Source organism: Pelmatolapia mariae, linkage group LG13 (assembly GCF_036321145.2).
Source record: "Pelmatolapia mariae isolate MD_Pm_ZW linkage group LG13, Pm_UMD_F_2, whole genome shotgun sequence".
NCBI classification, from domain to species: Eukaryota; Metazoa; Chordata; class Actinopteri; order Cichliformes; family Cichlidae; genus Pelmatolapia; species Pelmatolapia mariae.
Genome location: NC_086238.1, coordinates 36,561,179 through 36,585,094, shown reverse-complemented (window position 1 = coordinate 36,585,094; position 23,916 = coordinate 36,561,179). Strand labels below are relative to the sequence as shown.

Genomic DNA, 23,916 nt, shown 5'->3' with positions numbered 1-23,916 from the left:
CTTTCAGCCTTTTAATCTTCCTCCACTGTTTTGGTTAACAGGCTAACATTTAAAAGAGAACGCCACATGCAAAAGTACCTTATGGTTTGTCAAATCCTTTGCTATCTATCAAGTTTATTAATGATATTACATTATTGTGCTACGTGCTGTTTTGGACCACACTCTCACTCATTTAATAACTATCCATCAAACCAATGCTTTCTTTATTTATTCTTATGAATTTCTGCAGCTGTGACTGAGTCATCTTCCACTGATGTTATTATAAATGTCTCTTTTCTAAGCTAAAGATAAAGACTTATGTTGGACATTTCTAATGTCTGCCTTTTATCCTCTGTGTCCCTTCAGGATAGGTTACCAGCTTCCCATATTTGCTGGCTTCTGTATAATGTTCATCTCTACTATCAGTAAGTTCCAGCAAACAGATGTTCATGATGAGAAGCAGCAGTTTTGCATCATGTCTGATGGTTCTTTGTTTGTGTTGTTGTCCTGTTGTGAAGTGTTTGCCTTCTCATCGAGCTACGCTCTGCTGTTTCTGGCCAGATCGCTTCAAGGCGTGGGTTCGTCCTGCTCATCTGTGGCCGGTATGATCTCCTCATCAATCTTTAAATATTCACTGTTCTATATATGTGAATGGATTAACATTCATTCATTGTGTAGAGCCTCTCTATTTAAAATCATCATCCCATTATGGATTTATAGGAAACTTTCTGTTTGAAGGCCTGAAGCATATCTGCAACATCTACTTGTTTGGGTGTGAGAACAGATCATCATTGACTTGATAATAAACTAGATTAAACTGGAAGATGACATAAAACAAATGATGAAGTTATAATCTGATGTGCGCTCAGCGCTCCAACAGATCTGTGCCCAACAACTCGAGTTTCATTTGTTTTTGTATTTCTATTGTGAGTCACTGAGCAGCTGTTGTTTCCTGCTCTTATAGAGCAACAGTACAATGGCCTGTATGTTGCGTGTCGCACACATTGGCCTGCAGCGCTCCTGCTGAAACAAACACGTTCTGATCTTTTTCTGTCTGTTCTGAATTTCCATCTCCTGATCCATACAACTGTGTGTTTTTCAGGGATGGGAATGCTCGCCAGTGTGTACACAGATGATGAGGAGAGAGGTCATGCCATTGGCATTGCCTTGGGAGGTTTGGCATTAGGAGTGTTAGGTATGTGTGTAGCTTCTCAGTTACTCTGTAAAGATGACCAAGTCTGAAATATTCACTGGATCTTTACATAAAACTCCAAATAAATGATAGCACAATGAAAACACATATAAAGTCTGCTTTGTCTGAGAATTGCTACAGTGTTGCATTCACATGTGAACTGATGAACTGTCCATGCTGCAGCTTCTACTGATGCATACATAATTGATGACAACAGTGAAGCTGTCATTTCTACACAGGAAATAAAGAAATAAGCAGACACAGCCTGAGCTTTGTGGCATCCTGAGTGCACTGTGGATTTGTCCATTACTCACCATTCAGCCTTTTCTTCACAGTTGGACCCCCATTTGGCAGCGTGATGTATGAGTTTGTTGGGAAGACAGCTCCTTTCCTTATTTTGGCATTCTTGGCTATGTTTGATGGAGGTATAGTTGTGTTGCTTCTTTGTATCCAAACTAAGTCGTGCCTGCTAATCTCTGATAGAGATTTACATCACTCCACTGTCTTCACAGCTCTGCAGCTTTTTATTCTTCAGCCCACCAAGGTGACACCAGAGGTGAGTGTCCCTACTTTGATAACTCATTTCCTGTAAACGATCTGCCTTCATTAAGATGACCTTTACAGCTGCAGAACGTGCTAAAGACTATTTCAGTAAATACACAGCATGGAGTGAGAACAGAGAAGCTGCGAGACACGCAACATAACACCTGCTCCACCCTGTGGACATGCATGTTCAGACTGTGTGCATACACACAGGGCCATAATCAGAATACGTTATTTTAATTATGTTTATGGAACCTTCTTTTACTGTAAAAAATGTCCAGGAGCCTCATGTCCACTTCCACCTTTAGCCACGAATGGATGGTAACGATCTCTTATGTCATCATATGTCTATAAAATTACAATTTAAGTTTTTTCTGATGACAAAAAAGAAAACACAAAAGAAATGCAGTTTTCCTCACTGCAGAGGTCGAGAAAGGGAAACGTGTGGCTCAGTCCTGGAATCACAAAGAAAGTGCATGCATCCATACAGGGATCATACAGGGATTCATGCAGGGAACATACAGGGATCATACAGGGATTCATGCAGGGATCATACAGGGATCATACAGGGATTCATGCAGGGATCAGACAGGGATTCATACAGGGATCATACAGGGATCATACAGGGATTCATACAGGGATTCATGCGGGGATCATACAGGGATCATACAGGGATTCATGCAGGGATCATACAGGGATTCATGCAGGGATCATACAGGGATCATACAGGGATTCATGCAGGGATCATACAGGGATCATACAGGGATCATACAGGGATCATACAGGGATTCATACAGGGATTCATGCAGGCATCATACAGGGATTCATACAGGGATCATACAGGGATCATACAGGGATCATACAGGGATTCATGCAGGGATCATACAGGGATCATACAGGGATCATACAGGGATCATACAGGGATTCATGCAGGGATTCATGCAGGGATCATACAGGGATCATACAGGGATTCATACAGGGATTCATGCAGGGATCATACAGGGATCATACAGGGATTCATACAGGGATTCATGCAGGGATCATACAGGGATCATACAGGGATCATACAGGGATTCATGCAGGGATCATGCAGGGATTCATGCAGGGATCATACAGGGATTCATGCAGGGATCATACAGGGATCATACAGGGATTCATGCAGGGATCATACAGGGATCATACAGGGATCATACAGGGATTCATACAGGGATTCATGCAGGGATCATACAGGGATTCATGCAGGGATCATACAGGGATCATACAGGGATTCATACAGGGATTCATGCAGGGATCATACAGGGATCATACAGGGATCATACAGGGATTCATGCAGGGAACATACAGGGATCATACAGGGATTCATGCAGGGATCAGACAGGGATCATACAGGGATTCATGCAGGGATCAGACAGGGATTCATACAGGGATCATACAGGGATTCATGCAGGGATCATACAGGGATCATACAGGGATTCATGCAGGGATCAGACAGGGATCATACAGGGATTCATGCAGGGATCAGACAGGGATTCATACAGGGATCATACAGGGATCATACAGGGATTCATACGGGGATTCATGCGGGGATCATACAGGGATCATACAGGGATTCATGCAGGGATCATACAGGGATTCATGCAGGGATCATACAGGGATCATACAGGGATTCATGCAGGGATCATACAGGGATCATACAGGGATTCATGCAGGGATCATACAGGGATCATACAGGGATTCATGCAGGGATCATACAGGGATCATACAGGGATCATACAGGGATTCATACAGGGATTCATACAGGGATTCATGCAGGCATCATACAGGGATTCATACAGGGATCATACAGGGATCATACAGGGATCATACAGGGATTCATGCAGGGATCATACAGGGATCATACAGGGATCATACAGGGATCATACAGGGATCATACAGGGATTCATGCAGGGATTCATGCAGGGATCATACAGGGATCATACAGGGATTCATACAGGGATTCATGCAGGGATCATACAGGGATTCATGCAGGGATCATACAGGGATTCATGCAGGGATCATACAGGGATCATACAGGGATTCATACAGGGATTCATGCAGGGATCATACAGGGATCATACAGGGATCATACAGGGATTCATGCAGGGATCATGCAGGGATTCATGCAGGGATCATACAGGGATTCATGCAGGGATCATACAGAGATTCATACAGGGATCATACAGGGATCATACAGGGATCATACAGGGATTCATGCAGGGATCATGCAGGGATCATACAGGGATCATACAGGGATTCATACAGGGATCATACAGGGATCATACAGGGATTCATACAGGGATCATACAGGGATCATACAGGGATTCATGCAGGGATCATACAGGGATCATACAGGGATTCATACAGGGATTCATGCAGGGATCATACAGGGATCATACAGGGATCATACAGGGATTCATGCAGGGATCATACAGGGATCATACAGGGATTCATGCAGGGATCATACAGGGATCATACAGGGATTCATGCAGGGATCATACAGGGATTCATACAGGGATCATACAGGGATCATACAGGGATTCATGCAGGGATCAGACAGGGATTCATACAGGGATCATACAGGGATCATACAGGGATTCATACAGGGATTCATGCAGGGATCAGACAGGGATTCATACACGGATCATACAGGGATCATACAGGGATTCATACAGGGATCATACAGGGATCATACAGGGAGTCATACAGGGATTCATACAGGGATCATACAGGGATCATACAGGGATTCATGCAGGGATCAGACAGGGATCATACAGGGATTCATGCAGGGATCATACAGGGATCATACAGGGATCATACAGGGATCATACAGGGATCATACAGGGATTCATGCAGGGATCATACAGGGATCATACAGGGATTCATGCAGGGATCATACAGGGATCATACAGGGATTCATGCAGGGATCATACAGGGATTCATACAGGGATCATACAGGGATCATACAGGGATTCATGCAGGGATCAGACAGGGATTCATACAGGGATCATACAGGGATCATACAGGGATTCATACAGGGATTCATGCAGGGATCAGACAGGGATTCATACACGGATCATACAGGGATCATACAGGGATTCATACAGGGATCATACAGGGATCATACAGGGAGTCATACAGGGATTCATACAGGGATCATACAGGGATCATACAGGGATTCATGCAGGGATTCATGCAGGGATCAGACAGGGATACATACAGGGATCATACAGGGATCAGACAGGGATTCATACAGGGATCATACAGGGATCATACAGGGATCATACAGGGATTCATGCAGGGATCATACAGGGATTCATGCAGGGATCAGACAGGGATTCATACAGGGATCATACAGGGATCATACAGGGATTCATACAGGGATTCATACAGGGATCATACAGGGATCAGACAGGGATTCATACAGGGATCATACAGGGATCAGACAGGGATTCATACAGGGATTCATGCAGGGATTCATGCAGGGATCACACAGGGATCATACAGGGATCATGCAGGGATTCATGCAGGGATTCATGCAGGGATCAGACAGGGATTCATACAGGGATCATACAGGGATCATACAGGGATTCATACAGGGATCATACAGGGATCATACAGGGATTCATGCAGGGATCATACAGGGATTCATGCAGGGATCAGACAGGGATTCATACAGGGATCATACAGGGATCATACAGGGATTCATACAGGGATTCATACAGGGATCATACAGGGGTCATACAGGGATCAGACAGGGATTCATACAGGGATCATACAGGGATCAGACAGGGATTCATACAGGGATCATACAGGGATCATACAGGGATCATACAGGGATTCATGCAGGGATCATACAGGGATTCATGCAGGGATCATACAGGGATTCATACAGGGATTCATGCAGGGATCAGACAGGGATTCATACAGGGATTCATACAGGGATCATACAGGGATTCATACAGGGATCATACAGGGATTCATGCAGGGATCATACAGGGATTCATACAGGGATTCATGCAGGGATCATACAGGGATTCATACAGGGATTCATACAGGGATCATACAGGGATTCATGCAGGGATCAGACTTGGATTCATACAGGGATCATACAGGGATCATACAGGGATCATACAGCACGTTATGCTGGGAAATGTGGGGATCAAAGAGGAATGTGACATTTTCAGTTCATTTGAGGTTAGCAGCTTCTTCTGCAACACTACAGAAAAATCGTATTTTTTAATGTTCCATCATCTCCTGTAATATTTACAGCTGTGATGAAATCACAAGTATTCACTTTATTTTGATGCCAAGATTGTTGACACAGAGTTTGTAGTTGTGGAGTTTAAGAGGTTAAAGACTCACCGTGCATCATTTCTGGACACTGAACAACGACTCATTCAGGAAACAAAGAGAGAACGGTACTTTGGTTCCTTTCTGGATGACACATGTTCTAAAATATTAATGAAGATAGCAACCAACTAGACAACTAGTATTGGAAGCAAAGCAGTGGAATCTTCTTAAGTTCATTAGTGAATTCTTTTACTAAGCGTCACCTTAGCTGCTCCTAAAATGTTCAGGGACATCTTTAGACATGTCACTAAGGCTCCACAGAGACGTGCAGCGAGGCAGAATAACCCCACTGGTTCCACTGGGCCCAAGTAGTAATTTATGGACTGGTTATTCAGACTGAAGCCAGCTACTTAGGCTCACTACATTTATTCATTTTATATTATTCACCTTATTTTTAAGTGTTTGTCATGATTGCAGCATGGTGCGTGATTGCAGTATTCTCTGTCTGATTACAGACTTTTTAGGCACAGTGGTTGGTAACGTTTGTCCTAACTGTTGCACTGCATAACTGAAGTAACTATTACGTACATTACAAAGCACCTAGAGATGAGTGTTGGTGGGATTTGAAACTATATCAATATAATTAAGTTAAACTGTGTAAACTTGTATAACAAAGAATCAGGATTGTGTTTACTAAAATGATCAGCTGTGTTGGCAGTGGCTCTACAAGCTTTCTGCATAAACTCTGTGGTTATGCTCTCCTCCTCACAGAGTCAGAAGGGAACCCCACTGCTGACACTGATGAAGGATCCATATATAATAATAGCAGCAGGTAAGGGAGTGGTAGTACACAGTACACAGTAGATGTGACAAAACATCATGTCAGTGAGATATTGTGTTTTTGATGGCACTGGGAAGAGAACAGAAGGAAACAGCAGCCAAACAGAGAGCCAGCAATTGCTTTGTTGGTCACACAGAAAAGAATATGGCTCCAAATTGTGTTGTGAGTGCTCCACAATCAATCCACCAAAATAAACACTGTGACCTTATTGCAAACGCAGCTGCTCATAGTAAACAGCTGTGCCACTTCCTCTGGCTTTTATAGGTACGCTCAAGAATGTCCCTGTCGAGATGTAGTAATGTTTGTAGTACAAAGGGTACATGTGTACATTTATACAGTTCGGGCATCCAGGGAGTTCAGAATCCACCACGGTCCCTGACATGGATTATCTTTGCTGGCCCACTCATCCTCAGGCAGCATTAGAGCTTGGAGTGTTGAATTGTGAGCTTTGCCTTTTGCATAGTACTCTTTATGACGATAACTGTCTCGATAGTCAGATAGTCTGCTACAATAGTCATAATAAAATCACAAATGGGTTGATTATAGCAGCAGAGTTATTTCTTTAGCAAAGGCAAATTTTCCAGGGCAAAACAAGTACGGTACATGTAGAAGCAGAAGTTATACATAGGAAATATATTTGCCTTGATTTATTAATTTACCTTAAAAAGCACAAGTTACACAAGCACAAACATACTCAAGTCACAGCTTCTGTGGAAGACTGAATATGACAAATGATTATTGTTTGAGCGACACTGTCATTCTGGTCCTTCGTATACTGTGGACTTTTCCTCAGATATGATCTTTGCCAAAGGAAAACCAACCAAACTCTGAGGTTGGCTCGGCCTGTACCGCTCTCCTTTTACACACTGTTGTGGGTGATTTCCATTCATAACACAGGTCTGCAACCACAAAGCTGCAGGGGGTTAAATCACTGTTTCTTATAGGTTTTCCATCTGGTTCAGTTTTCTTGCAAAACTCGTGTTTTTAGTGTCGTTAAGCGTACAATTTCCCTTTTTAACCTGAAATCTGATATCCTGTACTTGAGTCAAAAACCCATATCCCATAAAGATTTCTTACATTACTGTAATATTCCTAAGGGTGAGACTTGAGAGAAATACAAATAGAAGGGAGGAAATGAGGGGGAGGGTACGGTGGGTTTGATGGTGTGAGGAGCTCAGACGATCACATCCAACCAGGTTTATTTTGTTCATAGCCAAAGGTAAGAAATCACAACAATGATGCATAGTTCATTGTACTAAAATATTGATTTTCATTGCTGATGTGCTTTTTTTTAATGTAAACTCTTCATGTTTTGCAAAAAAATAACTTCATGATGGAGGGAGATCATTTTTGGATTCAGGACCCAAAAAACATGAAATTGACCAAAAATCCCCCACGCAGCTGAAACAATGTTCTGTTTTTGCAGACCTGTGTAATGGATCACACTCAGCCTGGTCCATCTGCTGTTTGCTCCTTGTGTCTGTGAAATGTCATATGTCAGCTTTTCCCTGCATGTCAATTATGCGGCAACATGGGAAGAAAGAAAGCAGGCTTTGTTTGTATGCTCGTCCGCGTGTAGACGTCGGAGCTGGTGGAAAAACGTCAGGTTAAAAACAGACGATAATTGACACCGCACTTATCTTCAATCTTCATCCCCAGGTGCCATTTGTTTTGGAAATATGGCTATTGGCATGATGGAGCCAACTGTGCCAATCTGGATGATGGAGACCATGTGTGCCAGGAAATGGCAGCTCGGTATTTACAAAGCTCTGCTCTGCACACAAAACACATGTTGTTACAGCACCTTTATAAAAGCTACTGCTGAGCATCCTAATGCAGTTTAATAGCACACATGTACCACTGAGCTTGGAAAGGTGTAAATGCTGAGTTTTTGTTGCAGATGAAGTTTATGATTACAACCCAAACTGGGGCTGCTTCTGTTGTTGTAGAGCACAACATCCTCGCCCAAGTAAATGTAATTAACACGTCCGTGATAAAGTCTATTAGGTCTGTCGGGAAAAAATAAAACTGTTGTATTATAATTACACAAACAGAATGATCATTTTTGTGTAACAGCACAGTCAACCACTGTTTACAGTCATTAGAGCTCGTATACAATGATTATAATTAGGTAGTCATGCAAAGTATTTCCATACAAATATCATGGAGGCAGTCAAACAGAGAAAAGAGACAGAAGTGTCCTTGCACTGCTGTGTGAATACCACTCATCTGTTTCACAGTAAATATCTGCACACAGTTTCACACTGTATGCATGTATGGTCGCCTGCTTCCTGTTTCAAAAGAGCCGTTCTTCTACAGATCTCCTCCGGCTAAAAGGGAGTTCTTCCTTCCCGCTGTCGCCAAGGGCTTTCTTATAGAGGGCTGTCTCTATATCAGAGGCTCCTTACCTGTAGCTTTACACAAAGCTTCCTGAGGCGAATGTTGTTGTGATTGGGCACTATATAACTAAACTTTAATTTCATTTATATACTACATTTATATTTTATATATAGTGATGTCGTGTAAAAGTGCCACTTCGCCATCATGCCAGATAGTTTCCATACCAAGACTTCCTGTAGTCTGTGCTGTTATTAGCTTCTTCCTGCAGCCAGCTTTATATAAAGTCTAGGTCAGATAAAAAGGATGAGGGGGAACAGGATATTAGGGTGTCAGATGCTGGCAGGTGGAAAGCACAGGTCTTCATTACAGACAATAGAAGATGTACAGCAGCTCAGTGATGAGGCACTGATAGACATCTGCTTATCTCTGGGAATCCTGGCTACACCTTCAGCCTCTCATGTCTCTGTGTGTGTCTGTTTCTGCCACAGGCGTTGCTTTCTTACCAGCATCCATCTCCTACCTTATTGGAACCAACATCTTTGGCACGTTTGCACACAAAATGGGGAGGTAGGAAGGGAAATTACTTTTATCTGCTTCTCTCTCTCTCTCCTGGTGGCTTTGTCATATCTGTTTCCGCTCCTCTAAATGAGTTTTCAGCATTTTGAGTTTTTCTGAGACTGGCTTTATTGAAGCCTTGACGATACAGGGAATCTATCGTTTCTGTCTATGACTCAAGTGCTATATTCTTTTAAGACTGCTGCTAATGCCAGTCACCAGAACTGTTTTTAGTACTACCATAAAGTCGGAACATCACCTGTTCAGTTTACTAACTTCACCCCTACAGAGACTGCCAGACAAGTGATATTTATATATAATGTTTGTTTGTTTTTTTTTAAACATAAAAATCTCACGTGTTACACACTTATTTTAGTCTTTACTTGGCATCCAACACATTTAATCATTCTTGAGTTTTTTGACTTAATTATCAGTGATTTGTTGAAAAAAAGTACATGGTGTACCATAAGGGGCGTACACATTGAGAAATTAGAGAACTGTGACCAACAAGACTACAGCTCATGTCTTGAATTCTTGGGGTTAGCTCATGTTAAAAAAGGTTAAAACAGTCTTTTTCACAATATTTAACATGTATTATATGTCAGAGGTAGGGATGGGTATCGTTTAGGTTTTATCCGATACCGGTGCCAAACCGGTACTTTTGAAACGGTGCCGGTGCTTAAACGGTGCTCGAACAGGTGCTTAAAGAATGGAGAACACAAAATTGGTCCAAAAACCTCTCATGTTCAGCTGTTTTTTTGTAAAAAGATAACAATGTTAGCCTTTTCTGCAGCTATAGGGCATATATGGTATCACTCTTGGTTGGAAGCAGTGCTTAATCAATGGAAAAAACAAACTTTGTCCAAAAACCTCTCATGTTTAACTGTTTTCCACTTTTTCTTTGGTCATTTTAGCCTTTTTGGCCAGGGTGAAGGGAGTATCTGCCATCAAACAAGAAGACAGCCGCATGTAACTACGACGGTGTTTGCTAGTTCACCTTACGTGCATTAATGTAATAACGTGGTTAGCCTACTCAACGTAAATTACACACGAACAACATTAAGCTACTCACGCAGAGAAGAGCGGCTGCTGCTGCCATCATCATCCGTCATCATTTCTGCTACACTGGCAGGGCTAGGGGCCAGGACTCTACTCTTCGGGTTTTTGGGGGATGTTGCTAACTCCGGGTCCGATAACAGGCACCACACCCGCAGTAGATGTGCTGGTGTGAGGTCTCGCAGCAAGCTATCAAATAAGGTGCATTTCTCGGCTTTAATAAAACCGCTATGCGTCGCCAGGTGTTTCATCGGATTTGAGGTGTTACCTCCTTTGACAGTATCACAGTATCACCTTAAAGCACTTGTTGCAGGCTGCTGAGTTTGCATCTTTTGCTGTGAAGTACAGCCAGACTTTGACCGCTTCGCCTTGGGCATTTTTAATCTGTAGCTCTGCTCTAAAAGAACGTACGTACCTGGGCCCGCCTACTATACTCGGAAATGTAAAATGATTGGCTAGAATTGGCTCAGGAAAAAAAAAAGCACCGAAATAAAGCACCGAAATGTGCGCTGCTTTTCGGTCTGGTTACTACCATGTCAGAACCGGTGCCATCATGGCACCGGACACCAGTACCCATCCCTAGTCAGAGGTGACTAGTGTGTCAAAGCACAATCAAAGAATACACCCTGAAAACTGAACACATCTTGCAATTTTATTGTTAAAACAGCTATGTTACTTAGCAGGTATTGTACTTTTTATGAGTCTTCATAGGAGCTACTAGGTCCACCTCTGGGTATCTGCATATGTGCCAAAAATGTTCTTACTGGGTTGTCTCCCTGTTCACAAGAAGACTTTGTACTGGTTGTTATACACCACTTTTCTACTCTACCTGAACACTCAATACACTTTTTTGCCTCGTTCACCCATTCACACAAGCACATATGTGCTTTCAAACATTGTCACACATTTATACTACAATGGATGCATCACATAGCAACTCTCCCCCAACACTTGGCATGCAGACCTGCTCTACCTCCTGAGCTACAGCCACCCCCCTCGCTGCCCTTCAACAGAAGACTGCTCAAAAACAATATCTGCCCAAGGGATCGCTTCTTCCACCAATCTGTTCCACTATGAACATGATTTCTTTGAATGTTTTCAACCCAGCTGTATAATCTTTAGAACTGGTTGGATGACATGACTGTCACTCATTGTCATGTGGCTGTTATTCACAACTTTTAGATTATGTGAAAATATTGATTTTTATTGGAGGTTTGTAGATCTTACTCTGGACACAGTCTGAATATTTCACACTACATAGTTACAAGCAATGTTCCCTCTAATTTTTCATGTGTCTGAGCGAACACAGAAACTCCCTGAGCGGTCCCTTGGACCACTGTGAGCGACATCAGACGTGTGCACTGTGGTCACGCCAGCATCTAATCCATCCAAGTTACATGGTTTATTAAAATAATCAAATGACAGCATTTATATTTATGTTAGACTACTTTTAATTAACTGCTTTAGCCCGCTTACAATGAAAATGTCAAAAAAGTCTTGAGTAACTGAGTTTGGCAAACAACAAAGTTTTTTGCAGCTATTTTTATTTTAAATGCAGCCAAGGCGTTTTTTTTGTTTGTTTTTTTTTTAAATAAACATTTCAAACTATTTACAGAACAATCAGCTGTTCTGCATCAAATCTGATGCCACACAAATTATTTGTGCCACTCCAAAAAATAATTTCTGACCACTATGAGTTAAAGGAGAACAACAGCCTGATACCTGCAGGCCTGACAACAGGAGATGTATCACTCCTGTAACACCTGTAACATTCAGCAGTCGCCTCATTGTTCTGACACACACAACAAAACTATTGACTACACACTAACTACACAAGATTTGCGCTAAACGTCTCAAATCTCTCACATCTCAAAACACCGCCGTCACTCCTAAAACTTCCCCCCGTTTCTTAACAACTAGATGCCACGTTGCCATATCATTTTTTGATTGGTCGACATGGTACTTTTTTAGACGAATAGGCTTTCGAGCCTTTTTCCTTATAAAACGCCGTTTTTACCGTTTATTCCCGCAGTAAATATAAACAACGATAGTAATCAGGAAGAAAACCAAACATTATGTAACAGAGGGAAGGTGATTCTTTGGTTGCACAGATGTTATTAAAAAGAGAGAAACCCTCCTAAAAACGGACAGAGCAGTGGGAGCAGCCAAGGGAAAGCACACAAATTAAAAACTGTAAGGATAAAATATAATTTATTACATTTCTACAGTTAAAAATATATAATAGATTAAAACAGCCCTGGCCAGGGGACAACAATAAAAAAATCAATAAAGAACACAACGTTAAAAGTCCAGTGGCATGCGCCACGGTATAAAAGTCACTAATTAAAAATCCACTGAAGCGATACAGAGGGAAACCCGGCGGCGTCTTCGCCTTTCTCTCCGCGTTCTGAGCCCCCGTGCGCTAAGGAAAGAAAGGCAGCACAGTCACTATTCTTTTAGGGAGTTGCTATTCAGTAGAGGGGATAAGTCAAAAGACTTACCCCGGGTGGGCAGAGCTCTCAACTCTGCCCAGTGCTTCCTTATGACCGGCCAATCGGCACCGGCCCACTTCGCCGCCTCTAATTCCTTTCAGACACAAGGTGGGCCTTCCGTTGCTATAGCAGTCGGACCGCTCACTCCACGTCCTCGGTCGCTGGCGCTGTATCTCCCTCCCGTTGCTAGAGCAGTCGGACTGCTCTGCGTCCTTGCTTGTCCGCGCTCTATCCTCCTCGCTCGCTTCTGACCAAGCTCTCCCAGCCCCTCTGCGGCTTGCAGGCGCCGCCGCCTGACGCCATTCGCTAAACCATAGCTGCTGCTCTCTCTCTCAGGCCTTCCCCCTGTCAGTCGTCTGGTAGGCCCTCTTATTGGCCTCCGGGAACCTCGCAGGTGTATAAAGTTCATAATCAGGAAGGGGCGGAGTCTCTCCGGACAAGTCACCAATAATTACAATAAAACATGCAATAAAACTCATAAAAATAAAACACTGTACAGTATTAAAATAAAAAGTAAAACACGGCAAAACATGCACAATAAAACCCAAAGTAACTTGTCCATTTCCACCCCGTGACAATTGCATATTTTTTTTAATCACAACTCTGGTTTTACGTGGCCTATCAACACAATTTAAAACTGGTATAAAGTCCACACTTTTTCCGTCTGTCCTGCTCACATCTCCAATGGTTGTACACGTTGTCATTAATGTGGCTTCACTCCACATCAGCCACGCTGCTTTGCCAGCTAAAACACCGGTGTCGGCACATAAGGACGCTGTCATAGCCTGTCGACAATGTTGATTAACTGCGTATATACGAATGTGAATGGCATTATTGGCTGGACTATGGGATAAGGTGGCATCGTTCTAATCCCATACGGGAGCAGCCAGTAACTTACTGACTAACACTGCAAAACAGAATTGTTAAAGTATTAATTTTAATTTCAATTCAGGTTAGATTTTTCTGTGCGCAACGCAGATTTTCTGTGCGCAGAGACCGTGCCAGCAGTGCGCAATTGCGCACGTGCGCAGCTTAGAGGGAACATTGGTTACAAGTGTGGTGCATAAACAGGACAGTGTTGCCTTCAGCAGCATTGCAATGAGTTTTGTGAACATTTACAACATGTTGATCCTCTGACAACACAATTTAATGTTACACATTAGCCCAAATAAACATAAACAGCTCCACAATGTAATGTAAGTCCATGGAAAAGCTTTGCCACTGTTGGGTAGCTAGTCAAAATTGGCATCAGCATCAAACTGACTATATTTTTCTTCAAAAAAACACAAAAACACAAAAAATGCTTTAAATAAAAGTTATAGAACTGTCATGGCTGCTGGGGCAGAATCTAAACAGGGAGGAAACTAGAAACAAGTAAAAAGAAACTAAAAGACCTGAGACATGGAACACAACACATGGAAACCTGGAACATGGGGAATATCATGGATAACGCGCAGGCAGGGTGCGCAGGCAGGGTGCGCAGGCAGGGTGCGCAGGCAGGGTGCGCAGGCAGGGTGCGCAGGCAGGGTGCGCAGGCAGGGTGCGCAGGCAGGGTGCGGCACAGGATGCTACGCAGACACACCAGCAACAAACGGAGGAAGACACAGGGCTTAAATACACAGGGAGAACGAGGGAATGGGACATAGGAGGAGAGCACAGCTGGGAGTAATTAAACATGACAAGAGGCAAAACTGAAAACATAACATAGGACACAGACTGTCAAAGTAAAACAGGAAACATAACATAGGACACAGACTGTCAAAGTAAAACAGGAAACATAACATAGGACACCGACTGTCAAAGTAAAACAGGAAACATAACATAGGACACAGACTGTCAAAGTAAAACAGGAAACATAACATAGGACACCGACTGTCAAAGTAAAACAGGAAACATAACATAGGACACAGACTGTCAAAGTACAACGGGAAACATAACATAGGACACAGACTGTCAAAGTAAAACGGGAAACATAACATAGGACACAGACTGTCAAAGTAAAACAGAAAACATAACATAGGACACAGACTGTCAAAGTAAAACTGAAAACATAACATAGGACACAGACTGTCAAAGTAAAACTGAAAACATAACATAGGACACAGACTGTCAAAGTAAAACGGGAAACATAACATAGGACACAGACTGTCAAAGTAAAACTGAAAACATAACATAGGACACAGACTGTCAAAGTAAAACGGGAAACATAACATAGGACACAGACTGTCAAAGTAAAACGGGAAACATAACATAGGACACAGACTGTCAAAGTAAAACTGAAAACATAACATAGGACACAGACTGTCAAAGTAAAACTGAAAACATAACATAGGACACAGACTGTCAAAGTAAAACGGGAAACATAACATAGGACACAGACTGTCAAAGTAAAACTGAAAACATAACATAGGACACAGACTGTCAAAGTAAAACTGAAAACATAACATAGGACACAGACTGTCAAAGTAAAACAGGAAACATAACATAGGACACAGACTGTCAAAGTAAAACAGGAAACATAACATAGGACACAGACTGTCAAAGTAAAACAGGAAACATAACATAGGCCACAGACTGTCAAAGTAAAACAGGAAACATAACATAGGAGACAGACTGTCAAAGTAAAACAGAAAACATAACATAGGACACAGACTGTCAAAGTAAAACAGGAAACATAACATTGGACACAGACTGTCAAAGTAAAACAGGAAACATAACACAGAGATGCAGCCTTGACAGGGCAGACAGAGCAAACATGGAAGACAGAGGCAGAAACAGGAAGACTAAGAACTGTAAATAACACTGAAACCAATGACTAGAGACTCTGGTTAACAAACCATTAACCATGTCCAAACGTCTGACTGGTAGTGCACACCATATCACTGTGGCCTGCCCCAAGGATCGAGTCCTCCAGGAAAAACAAAGTTCTCTGATTTCCTTGCATGTATGACTGAGCATGCATCAATATTGCTTAGAGGTTGCAATGATTATTCTTTGACATTGTTTAATATTGTTTGGTTTGTGCTTACATGAGTCTGTTTAAGAAAGAGGAAGTACAGATGAGGTTCTGTTTAGCCTGGAAAATACATTTTATATTCTCATGAAAGGAAATCTTCCTCAGTGTGGTAGTAAGGAGTGGAGTAAAACTGACTACTTCTTGTCTTCCTTACAGATGGCTTTGTGCTCTTATTGGAATGGTTGTGGTTGGGATCAGTGTAATATGTGTAAGTATGTGACAGTCAGCTACATCACTAGAATAACTTCAGAGGTGTTACGAGCCCTGTTGAGTAAAAAGTTTAAAATGCACCTGAAACATTGTTCTTTAAATGCAAACAACGCATGCATCATGTAAGCCAGCTAGTATAAATGTAACTTTATATCCATTAAATGTTCACTACAGTATGTAGTGCCTTATGTGTGTGTTAAACCAGATAATGATTTTTTATATTTAGAAAAGCTAAAAAATGCTGGAGCTAGAGTCACAGCTCTGTATGTGCCTGATAAACAACACAGATTTCCTCTGTTTCACATTACTCTGCAAATCCAGTTCTGCTAATGGGAGTCTGACTTCTCAATGGTTTCCATGATCAAATCTAAAAGCAACTGTCTTTTTTCACTGTTGTTAAAATTGCTGATTATTATATATTTTATATTATTCATTAAAATGAGCCCATAATTTGTTTGTTCTAGGTTCCCTTTGCTAGAGACATCTATGGTCTGATTCTTCCTAACTTTGGTGTTGGTTTTGCCATTGGTAAGATTACTACATGTGCTAATTCCACCTATGAATGTGTGCAGACTTTGATCATGTAAGAGCATTATGATTGTGTTACAGGCATGGTGGATTCCTCTATGATGCCTATAATGGGTTACTTGGTGGACCTGCGGCACGTGTCTGTTTATGGAAGTGTGTATGCGATTGCTGATGTAGCTTTCTGCTTGGGATTTGCAATAGGTAAGCAAGAGCAAATGCCATAAAAGATCCATATGCTTTAACCTCAGGCTAAAATAGCAGTATCAGTTCCTGGAAACCTTTTTCTCATCTTGCTTGTGTAATGGTGGAGAACTAATCCTTGGCTAGAGACACACAGAGGGGAAATTCAGTGTTATTGTGATTTACAGTTACAGTCATTGCCATGGCATTCATGCATACATCGTGGACATGAATGCCATAGTTATTTCATTTTTATGATTTCTTTGAGCTGTTCACATTCCAGTGTGGAAGCATTGTATAGCATATTCCAAAAAAGTACTCACCCACCAAACCAACTCATTGTTTTGAGGAGATGCAATCACTTCCGTGGACACAAGTATTCTACAAACATTTGTGATAGAATGGCTCATTCTCAGGAACTCAGTAATTCAAGCATGGTACCATGATAGTGTTCCACCTGTGCAACAACTCCACTCGTGAAATTTCCTCACTACTAAATATTCTGCACGACTGTTAGTGGTATTATAACAAAGTGGAAGGTCTAAGGAGCTTGGAAAGAAAAGCGTCTGGACTTTTTTAAGTTGCTTGAAGATGTTTCACCTCTCATCCAAGAAGCTTCTTCAGTTCAAAGAGTCAAATGGTGGAGAGTCCCAGATTTAAACCCAGTGGGAGTTTCCCCCCAAAGAGGGACAAAGGACCCCTGATGATCCTCCCCCTAATCACATGAGCCAAGGTGTGAAAACGGGTGTGGGTCACAATCAGCCAGGGTTTAGGGTGAGCTTATTGTGAAACCTGGTCCCCACCCTATCATGTGATTTCCTGAGGTCAGATGGCCCAGGGTGTGAGTGGGCGTTAAGGCGACTGTCTGCCACACCCGTTTTCACACCTTGGCTCATGTGATTAGAGGATCATCAGGGGTCCTTTCTCCCTCTTTGGGGGGAAACTCCCACTGGGTTTAAATCTGGGACTCTCCACCATTTGACTCTTTGAACTGAAGAAGCTTCTTGGATGAGAGGTGAAACATCTTCAAGCAACTTAAAAAAGTCCAGACGCTTTTCTTCCCAAGCTCCTTAGACTACGATGACCTGGATGACTGAGAACCTTCACAGACAACAAAGTGGAAGCATTTGGAGATGAAGCAACTCAGCCACAAAGTGGCAGGTCGCATAAAATCCGACCACTTAGCTGCTTAGCTGCTCTGCAAGGTGATGAACTCCACCAAACCAACAGACTAAACCAGTAAGTGATCCGTTTTCTCCTGATGCAGGTCCATCTATTGGAGGTTCCATTGCTGAAAGTATTGGCTTCCCTTGGCTGATGACCATCATTGGAATAGTGGATATAATATTTGCTCCTCTCTGCATCTTTCTGAGGAACCCACCAGGACAAGAAGAGAAAATTGTAAGAGTCCAAATACACCTAAATACAGTCAGCCAGCTCCTACATTTGTCACAAAACAGCTGTGTGGTAGTCCGAGTGACAGGAATGAATTCAAAAAGCAGTTTTAATGCTGTTACCTGAGAGAGAAAACTAGAAAAATCAGATCAGAGAAGCACACAACCATGAGGGAACACGTGACAAAGCACGAGGACAAACTCAAGCAATAAATACAGAGAAATGCTCCTGAGCTAACACTAGAAATGCTGTGATTATGTTACACAACTTGAGTACAATATGTGAATTTCAAAATTCAGGTTCTGCCAGAAAGTTTTCAAAATCATGCATAGTTAAAAAAAAACAACCAAGAGAACCCCGATGTTTGATTCAAGTAACTCTGACGCACAGTCACTGAAACACTTTTCAACAACTGTCATTTCAGGCGATTTTAATGGACACAAACTGTTCAATGAAGACGAGATCCTACTCTACTCAGGGGGCATACTACCAGGGTGAAGACATGGATCCAGAATATGACGATTATGATTAACAGGACCCCAGCCGTGCAGGGTAACCCTTCAGAGGATCTATTTTGTTGTACAAAAAGAAGGAATAGAAGAAAATCACAGCAAATGAAACAAAACAGCCAAGATATTTCAACGTGAATGTCCTGCATTCAATCGTCACTGTTCACTGTCTTCTTAGCAGTTGTACTGGAGCAAACCAAAGTTGTCCTTTATCTGTGGTCTCAAGCGCATTGTGTTGCACGTATTTTGTTTAGCCAACAGCCTTATTCGATGGCAGCAAAACACCTTTTAGGTGCAGTTTGCTGAGCTGTCTTTATCCATGTACTGGACATTCAGTTTTAACATAACAGCCCTGGGTATTAGTGTCAGATTTAGGTGTGTAACTTGGTATTAAAAATGGGGATTTGTGCGATAAGTCGAGTTTGTCAAAATGCAGGAAGATTTGTCAGACGATTTCTTTTGATATTTCCATGAAAGGCCTCCCCCCGCACCGCTGCTGTAGATGACCTGTGTTAGGAAGTTAACACACTTATAAAGAGATGAGGAATGTATTCTTAAACACATTATCAATACATGTTTATCCTTCTAGCAAGAACAGAGACTGTATGTTTTTAGGATCTCTGAAACTTTCAATGATAAAAGTCAATTAGAATAAAGCCCATGTCCAGATTACACCAGTGCTACCAGGATATACCACAGCTTAGTCACACGCATACTTTAGCACAACAGCATGGACTCGGTATTACCGAAGATACTTTATGTGACTTTTTCGTGCGCCCCCTTGGTCGGCTTACTAATAGAAATAAACATGTTACAAAAAAGTCTTTACAACTATTTTCCTCATTCACAACAAATGTATGAGGTACTTTTTAAATAATGTACACATTAAGGGGTGTGAATGCTTTGATGATAGGCGACCCAACACAGGTCCTGTTTATGCTGCTGGTGAAGCATTTGTCTGCTATGAGGGAAACCAGTCTCCGGGTTCTGCACGACCTTCAAAGCCTATTAAACAGTTTATATGGTTTATGGATGCAACTTACTAACCACTCTAGCTAGCACTGATTTCACTCATATGGACAAAAGTACTGTGTTGCTGACACATTCCCCCTGCATGCTGTGCTCAGCCATGGAAACCAGTTACTGAGTCAGCAGTGTTGTTGATTTTTACACAGTAGCATTCAGTGACCCCCGACTGCAACTTTACCTGTTACACTGTGGCTGAGCTGCTGTAACCATAGCAACTCTTAACTCTGGAGGGGAGACGTTTGAGTTTATACACCTGTGGCATTGTCACTGAAAACACCTGGATTCCAATACTTTTGTCCATATGGCTCCAAAACAGCAAACCTCTACGTGTGAGTGGGGAAAATAACAATGGCATCATGAAGACTGTGTCCATATGTGGACAGTTTGCTGTAGGCAGAAGAGCAGAGTTGTAAGAAGACACATTGGACCTTTATGCTTTCTATTGCCTCAAAACTCCCAGTGCAGTTTCATACTGATTAATAAATCAGTTGTGTCTGCAACAAAAGATTTGGACTAATTACTGTTGCTTTAAATTGCAACATGTTGCAGTCTGACTGGCATCTGAGAAGTGCTGGTTATATGTCATAGTTTTGGCACACGAAGAGCACCAACGTCCGTTTGGACACAGTTTGGTTTGTAATGTTAACTGGACTCAGGTCTGGGCTCCTTCTAATGTACTGGCTCAGTGCATACTGGGACTCTGAGCTGAATCACTTCATAAACACTGACACAATCCTGACTTTAACCATAAGCTCTTCTCTTTCTAAAATAGTGTAAAAATGCATAATTGCAAGACTTTGTTGGGCGCAGAGTTTTATGTGTACTGGAATATATTTATTAGAACTAAAATTCAAAACACACAGAAGGAAACTGATTTAAAATAAAACTTTAATTCATTCATTTCTGAAGGGAACCAGATGAAGCATACAGATCCTACAGCATGCAGTTTCTGCACTGATTTTTATTGTGGCCAATAGTGGAAGCAGCAGCATTTTGATTGACAGTTAGAAGCGTGTAACCAGCTGTGGTTGAGTCTGGGGAGGGTTGTTTCCTGGTGACCTCGCCGTGAGCCTTTCTGAGCCATCATTAATGTTGTTTCTTTCATCTGCGCGTCCTGTGCTGTGTCAAAATATCTGTTATGGAAAAGACAAGAAGTCTGTGTTGAGAAGCTGTATCTGTTTAGTACAATCACAACGAGCTCCACCAGAGTGGAGGAGTAGGTCAACATACTAGAGAACATGTTTATTGTTGGTTTTGCTATGTTAGAATGTGGAGCTGGTAGCAGCTGTGTGCTATCCTGTTAACCTAAAAACACTTGTGGTTGCAGCGATGTGTGGGGCTTCCTCCTGCATTATTAAAACCTGGATTCTGTCGGCTTGTATGTATGAAGTGCATCTGCAACAAGAACTAGCAAATACAAGCATCCATGAGTGAGGATTGTAAGATTGTAAGCAGAGCTTCATGTGTAGCAGTGACAATGACAGCGTGAGTCAAGAGGGCGTGGCCACATTTAAATCAGGTACAGAATGACGCAGTGTGACTGGACGTCACTCATAATCATCATTCGTTTATAGGTGACCCCAGAAACATCTGAGTTTGTAATGATAATAATGAATCATTAATTAAATTGCTTGATAGAAAATAAAAACACATGCACAGGGTCAATTCAAGTCAAATTTATTTGTATGGCACTATTTAGACATGAGGTAAATCAGAGCGCGTTCACAGAGGGAAGGAAAGTTTAAAACATACAATAGTGTGTATGATGTGCAAGCTGTGTCGAGTACACAGCTTGCACATCATACACACTATAACTGGTCAAGAGCTACTTTCAGCTGCTGATGCACAACGGATGGACCGTTCGATCTGACGCAGACAGAGTCTTGCCAGTGACAGGTATCCCCTCACACTCTTGAACCTCGATGTGTTAACCACTACACTATGGAGCCATGGTATGAATGTTATATTAAAAGTGCAGAACTGGACTGACCTTCTGTTACAAGCTTAATTCATTCCAACTGAAAGCAAAAACAGAGAAATGTCTGTATGATGACAGTGTAGCTGACCTTACAGGATAACTAGCTTGTGCAACAAATGATTATTGAATGCTAGCTTGATTCAGTGCAGTTTTTGGCTCTGCCCCGTAAGCTTTGAACCATCATGAGATTATGTCTTAAGATCGATGACAGATCATTTTTTGGTTTTTTGTAGTATAGCGCTGTTTGTCAAAATGTTTGTAAACCTACAAACTAATTAGTTGTTATATTTTCTTAAAAAAGGTTTCTGTAATGTTTCTGGTGTTTATAATGTACTGAATCTTGTGCCATATGGTTTTTCTTTTTCCTCTTTCTGATGAACTGTGAAAACCTGTACTAGATTTAAGCAAGAGTAAAACACTACCATTAATATAAAGTAAACTATCTAGACTTGTTTATCCAGAACGGGACTCGCTGGACTGAGCAGGGATCAACACGCCCGACACTCCTCTCTGAATTCTAACGACCAATCTACGAGTCGTTTCTGGGTATTTTTGTGCACGTTTTGTGGTTTTGGTCAGAATCTATTGAAAATATGTCACTCTGTCAGTCTTATATGTATTTGACTGGATTGTTTTTCATACTTGTGGGAACACCATATGCTCTATTAAATGTTGTATACTGTGAAAAAGCAGTTTTCTCCGTAGAGATGACACCTCTAAATATCTGGACAGCAGGATTTTCTGCACAATTAACCTTTGGTGAATTTAAAACACTGAGCATTCAGACCAAATGTTGGTCTAGCTGAGGCTTCATATCATCCCCATGATACCTCAGAATGTACACAAAAATAACATGCGTGTGGCTAACATGTAGCACTTTAACAGGTCCCAGAAACCCTCATGTTGATTAGTCGTGCCGAGCGCTTGAAGACAGCAGATGGGTTGTCATGACGGGGGAATGTGGGAGCAGACACTCTGTAATCAGGCTGTCCATCTCAACACTGGCCTTCAATTACTTTGCAGATGCTCACACGATACCTCCTTTCCCTCTTCACTGAAGCCTGAAACACTTGTTCTTGCAGCAGTGTAGGTGAACCAGAGCTTTCTATGTAAGATTACATTTCTGTGTGCAATTATTTTACCAATTAATTTCACAATTTGTGAAGGGGGCGGGGCTATGGCCTTACAAATGGTACACTACACAGCCTTCAATGAGCAGCTGGGGACATGCTATTAAAGATCATCATTCAGTGACACTAGCAGTGGTGCTGTCTCTGCTGTGATGATTATCATTTTCAATGATAATGCAAAACAAAATCCATAACGTGTTAAAAAAATAGCAGAGATGAGAAGTTATCGATGTATTTGATTGGAAACGAGTCTACAGCCTCTCTGCTAATTTCACACTAGGTTCAATCCATTGCACTTTGTTATTAGACTGTGTTTTCCAGTCATTCAAAGATCATTTGCAAATGTTTAATCAGACTCTGTTTCTTACTGTCAATCACTTAAAACTGTCAAGTTATCTTTGTGACTCAGTTCAATGAAAATTTTAATGAATTAATTAAAAATATGTGATTTAAAGGCAAAATGAAGATGTTTAAACCCAAATTCTAAACTTCAAAAATGAATAACTTAAAAAAAGGATAATTTGAAAAACCACTCGTATACAGTAAATGAAAGGCTTGCACTTGGAACTTAAAAACTTTCTTAGGTTTCAAAGAATAACTTCTAAAAAACTTCA

General features: G+C 41.7%; 1 protein-coding gene across 1 annotated transcript in view; it reads left to right on the top strand.

The window, feature by feature from the left end:
• slc18a2 (solute carrier family 18 member 2) overlaps nt 1–23,484 on the top strand; it is a 28,042-nt gene extending 4,558 nt beyond the window's left edge. The window contains exons 4-16 of the mRNA XM_063491855.1: nt 346–404; nt 498–581; nt 1,082–1,174; nt 1,507–1,596; nt 1,684–1,727; nt 6,815–6,875; nt 8,544–8,639; nt 9,713–9,791; nt 16,500–16,551; nt 17,018–17,081; nt 17,163–17,282; nt 18,529–18,662; nt 19,081–23,484. Coding sequence (XP_063347925.1) covers nt 346–404; nt 498–581; nt 1,082–1,174; nt 1,507–1,596; nt 1,684–1,727; nt 6,815–6,875; nt 8,544–8,639; nt 9,713–9,791; nt 16,500–16,551; nt 17,018–17,081; nt 17,163–17,282; nt 18,529–18,662; nt 19,081–19,188 — 1,084 coding nt within the window. The 3' untranslated portion in view covers nt 19,189–23,484. The remainder of the gene's footprint in view (nt 1–345; nt 405–497; nt 582–1,081; nt 1,175–1,506; nt 1,597–1,683; nt 1,728–6,814; nt 6,876–8,543; nt 8,640–9,712; nt 9,792–16,499; nt 16,552–17,017; nt 17,082–17,162; nt 17,283–18,528; nt 18,663–19,080) is intronic.
• Nucleotides 23,485–23,916: the final 432 nt, after the last annotated feature.